Source organism: Aegilops tauschii, chromosome 7, assembly GCF_002575655.3.
Source record: "Aegilops tauschii subsp. strangulata cultivar AL8/78 chromosome 7, Aet v6.0, whole genome shotgun sequence".
In the NCBI taxonomy this organism is placed as follows: Eukaryota; Viridiplantae; Streptophyta; class Magnoliopsida; order Poales; family Poaceae; genus Aegilops; species Aegilops tauschii.
In genome coordinates, this window is record NC_053041.3 from 637,829,899 (window position 1) to 637,835,226 (window position 5,328).

The following is a 5,328-nucleotide window of genomic DNA, read 5'->3' on the forward strand; positions in this document are numbered from 1 at the left end:
TTTGATTATCGTAGCATCTCTTCTTATGTTGCGCGGAACAATTAATCTCTGCTCTACGTACGGCATGAGCTGGCCGGCCATGATTCACGAGGGGCGAGGTCGACATGGCCGGTCCGGTTCAATCCCTTGTCCCGTCTCCGTCGGCGATGCCGGCCGGCGGGGTCCAAGTCCCAAGATTCCTTGCTGCCAGTCTCATCTCTTCAGCTCCACCACCGGCACTTAATTTGGAGCTGTTCAGGCTTGAGGGAGCCCGTGTGTGCATTGCGGCGGTAGGTGCCCAGTACTCATCACATGCACGCAACAAATGAGACCGGTGTTTCACGCGTGCATGCAATCAAACCAAAGCTTAAACTGTGTGCACGGACGTTCTGCACTCTCGGCAATTTATTTCATGGCATGTTTATATACGTACGTTAAAATGCGTTGAAAACCTTCCGTTTCAAGTCGAATTTGGCTTGGTCGAATTTTATCCAACGGCTATGCTGTCCTGTTTGTTCCTCTTGATTTGAACGGCCGGATTCCTACCTGTCAAGCCTCGGAGAACTCGTCCTTGGCTCGCCTAACCTGAAAGTTTCGGGCTTAGGGTTTGGGAGTTGCTACTTCTCAGTCGACTGAAATTTTTGAAGTGGTCAATCGATTTCATATCAACCGTCGGACCAAGATCCAACGTCCATGGCATCATCTTCCACCTTGTTTTTTTTCTTCCTCACCTCATCTTTCCCCCAGGCGTCACCACGGACCACCGGCTCGCGCCGCCTCGCCTTCCCCAGAACCACCCCCACAGCCGGTCTTCCACCGCCCCAGGTCATCCCTATAGCCCCCCCTCCCCCCCCCCCCCCCCTCACACCGAGTTTTTTCTCCGGGAATCCCCACACGAGCGCCCCCCACACCGCCCCCATCCTAAACCCTAAAATAGATATTGAGGTAGCCTGCCCAGCGAGCTTCTTCCTCCCCTCCGGCGAGTTCCTCCCTCCCCTCTGGCTGTTTCTCCCTTCGACCAAAATCGACCGACCCAACTTTGAAATTCAATCGACTGAAATGTAGCTATTGCGTAGGGTTTCGCTACAAAATAAACTGACGCCGTAGGAATATCAATTGCGTTGAAAATATGTGCCAATTTGTGCATATGCATGCATGGCCGTTAAATTCCAGCAGTACTAACTAATTTAAGTGCGTGAGCAGCTGTCACATGGACATTATTGTCGTAACGGTCGAGAGTACAGTGCACGCAGTCACTCCAAGATCACGGACGGAATCAACACGGCCTGTTATGCGTAGGCTGGCAGCATGCATGCGCTCGTTGCGCAGGACAAAGTTCACGGTGGGCATGCATGGGGCTCGCTTTCGGACAGCGACATCCGTCGACCGGTGCGTCGTCGTACGCGTACAAATGTCCTGATCGGACAAGGTCGGTCGACGTCGACGGCCATTTATTTACCCTCGAATCTCGACCAAGCGTCCCGTGTCCAAAGTCTCGCTCGCGCGCGCACTAGCCAACTAGCGATCGAGTTTACGACCGTTTCTGCGCGCGCGCATGAGACATGAGAGCGAGGTCACGTCGCATTCGCGCCACCTTGCCCTTGGATCGATCGTGCTCCCCACGTCCCCGGGCCATGCCGCTCGCCCGCTCGCTCGCTTTAAACCACCACGCAGGCACCGCACCCCCGGCCTCTCCAACGAGTCTCAGCTGCCTTATCCATCTACGACAACCGACGGCGATAATGGCCGCCTTGCCGCAGCTGCTTCTGATCATCTCCCCCGCGGCGGTTGCCGTCCTGACCCTGCTGCTGGCCTCGGCGCCGGGAGCGCGGGCTCACGCCTCCTCGTCCTCGTCATCGGCGACGTACCGCTGCGGCTGGTGCCCGCGCAGGTCCACCGCGTCCATCCTCCCTCCTGGCGCCGGCGCCCTCACCGGCGCCGCCTGCGGGTATGGTGGCCAGGCGGCGGAGATGGCCGTCGACGGGGGGTTCCACATTGCGGCCGTCAGCGCCGGTTTCTTCCGCGGCGGCCAGGCCTGCGGCGCCTGCTACCAGCTGAGGTGCAGGGGCCGGAGCGCGTGCGCGGCGGGCGGCGTCAAGGTCGTCGTCGTCGCCGACGTGGCAGAGACGAACATGACCGGTGGTGGTGCCGGTGGGCGGTTTCTGCTCGCCAAGGACGCCTTCGCCGCCTTGGCCACGCCAGACCGTAACGCCGAGCTCGCGGACGCAGACGTCGACGTGGACTTCAGGAGGATTCCCTGCGCGTACAAGAGCAAGAACCTGGCGGTTAAAGTGGAGGAGACGAGCAGCAGGGACCGGGGCTACCTCGCCCTCCGCTTCCTCTACCAGGGCGGCCAGACCGACATCGCCGCCGTCGAGGTCGCGCAGGCGGTCACCGGTTCGAGCGGCACCAACAACGAGGCTGCGCCGCCGCAGACATCGTGGCAGTACATGGCCCGGCGCGAGGCGTCCCCGTCGGTGTGGCGCACGTCGCGCGTGCCGACCGGTCCGCTGCAGCTCCGGCTTGTGGTCACCGCGGGCTCCGGCGGCAAGTGGCTGCGCGCCGACGGGGCGGTGCTCCCCGCGGAGTGGCAGCCCGGCGCTGTCTACGACACCGGCCTGCGCGTCACCGACGTCGCCGCAAACACCTGCGGCGCCGCCTCCTGCTCCGCCATGGACGAGGTCGACGACGCCGAGCAGCTCCGATGACACGCTCCCCTTACATGCATCCACGGATGAGCCAGTAACCGATCGATGGTCCATCGGAGCCGGCCCGCACGTACGCCAACGGCGACGCCAGACACGCACATCTCCACCGGCCGGCCGCCGGAATATCGGTCGATGCTGCATGTACACTGTACAGAGACGTGTACATCGCAACGTACGACATGCATGCATGTGTGCACGGTCGACGACGAGTTCCGGTTAGGACAAAAACCTCCATGTCCCGCTCTAAACAGAGGAGGTTGGCGCGTAGCTTCACGTGTGGAGGGAAGGGACTAATGCAGAGAAGAACATGTAGATGGCTCTGTTCTGGTCTTGGAATCACATGACAGTGCCACTGTTTTGGCTGCTCGTCCTCTTCCTCTTTGGCAATAGTAGGAGAGTATTATTGTACTGTAGGTTGATTGCATGGGCTGATTAAGATTGATCAGTTGCCGACTAAGACTAAGTTTACTGTATTGCATTATGTTGTGCTGTGTTTATTTCATATTTTTTTCTTAAGAAATTACTCAAAACAATAGAGAAAAACTAGAAGATACCTCGCATGTTGCTGACGGATGTTTTGCATCAAGTATGAATGAGATGTTGTGGCACAGTTGAGCAGGTTGCAATCAGACAAATACTCATGAACTATCGATATGCTCGGTTGTTTACTGAGCTCAAAATAATAGTTTGCATCTATAATGAACAAACTCAAAGAGTTTTCTGCTGTGCAAATCCATACATCAAACTGACAGAGGTATGAACAAAATCCACACATCAAAACACTTGCCGCAAATCATTTCTTGCCTATCCGGTTGTGGGTCAATAGTAAACTTTCCTAATAGAGAATGAACATATTGCCGGACAAAGGAAATTGTATACGGGATTAACTAAATCCTCGACATCGTGGTTCAAACCGATAAAAATCTTCGTTGAATGTGTGGGAGTCCATATGGGCATCCAGGTCCCGCTATTGATTATTGATCGAAGAGGTGTCTCGGTCATGTTTGCATGTTCTCGAACCCGTAAGATCACATACTTAACGTACAGTAACGCCAGGGAAGTATTGGGATATTCATACTGACGAGACCGAATATTATTCGGAGTCTCGGATGGGACCCGGGACATCACAAGGAGCTCCGGAATGGTGCGGAGGTAAAGATTTATATACGAAAGTGTTTTTCAGGGTTTCAAAAAAGTTCGGAAATTTTCCGGGAAGGTTTAGGGGTTCCACCATGGGGCCCAACGACCTGGGAAGGGCCCACATGGACCGAGGAGTCGGGCAACAGCCCACATGGGCTAGGCGCACCAACCCCCAAGGCCCATGTCATTTAAATCTAGAGATAATGTCTTATATCTAAATTTAAAGGGTTAAATCTAGAGATAATATCTTATCTCTAAATTTTAAAAGGATTTCTCCCTTGTGGCCGGCCCTAGGAGGGTTTTGGCAGCCCCTTCCTCCCCCCCTAGCCTATATAAAGAGAGGGGAGATGCATGGAGACAGTGGCCCATCCATTGCTAACCGCCGCCTCTCCCATCTCCCTCCACCCCTTCTCCAGTACGTGCTTAGCGAAGCCCTGCCAGAATTCCGCTGCCACCACCACCACTCCATCGTGTTGGTTCAGATCCCATCTACCTCTTATTCCTGTTGCTAGATCAAAAAGGAGGAGACATCACCGAGCCGTACGTGTGCACATCTCGAAAATGCCGTTCGTGCGATGCTCCGATTGGATTGGATCGCGAAGGAGTACGACTATGCCAACCACGATCTCTAGATCGTTACTGCTTTCGGTCTAAGGGTATATAGACATACTCCCCTCTCGTTGGTAGCATCTTCATAGATTAGATCTTGGGTGTTTCATATGATTTTTGTTTGTTTTCCATGCAACGTCCCCCATCAGTGATTAACCAAAATCAGCCGCAATCTCCTCTCCTTTCCTATTCTGCAACGCTGGTGTGTACATGGGTGGGAATCTGCATGCAGTGCCCTCCCGTCGATTACTGGCCTAAAGGATTAACTAGCAAATAAATGGCAAGACAATTAGGTGTTGTGGCAGTTACGGGCCTAACTAAATGATGCTATTTTTAGAGTTAATTACTGTTTTAGTGCACAAACTTGCAGCGGGGTACAATTTCATACAAGAACTTGCAAAACGACTCAAATTAGCCCCTAAACTTGCTCTGTGAGAACAAATTGATACAATTTAGTCTGAAACTTGCCATATTGGACAGGAGGCACGCACCGGCCAGTCCAATATTATGCAGAAACGCCCCCAAGTATAGCAATAAGTCAACCCGCGGTCCTTAGAGAGAACTGGTAGTAGAAAACTTAAAAGCGCCCCCTGAGGTTATGCAAAATATTACATTTGGACTACGACAGCACAAACCCTTTCGTCTGTTCGGGTTCGCCTGCCTGTTCGTTTCTCATCGACCGCTTTGGCTGTTCGTTTCTCGTCCGGGACGAGCGACGGTGCTGCGTGGTTGGTCGCCACCAATGAGATCGTCGCTTGATGGAGCCACGTCCCCGGGGCATTGGCGAGTTTCCACCTGATTATGGTATGCACACTCATGATATGTTGGATGGTCCCCTATTTCCGATCTGTTATGGCTAGGGTTTTGATCGTGATTGTTCAGAGGTATTCGT

At 54.0% G+C, this 5,328-nt stretch overlaps 1 protein-coding gene across 1 annotated transcript; it reads left to right on the forward strand.

The window, feature by feature from the left end:
* Positions 1-1,460: 1,460 nt before the first annotated feature.
* On the forward strand, positions 1,461-3,168 carry LOC109759655 (expansin-like A4). The gene has a single exon (XM_020318476.4). The coding sequence runs from the start codon at positions 1,542-1,544 to the stop codon at positions 2,685-2,687; it is 1,146 nt and encodes a 381-aa protein (XP_020174065.1). The 5' UTR covers positions 1,461-1,541; the 3' UTR covers positions 2,688-3,168.
* Positions 3,169-5,328: the final 2,160 nt, after the last annotated feature.

Excerpts from the sequence above, each read along its gene's own strand:
- LOC109759655 (XM_020318476.4), top strand. The coding sequence starts at position 1,542 with ATGAGAGCGAGGTCACGTCGCATTCGCGCCACCTTGCCCTTGGATCGA.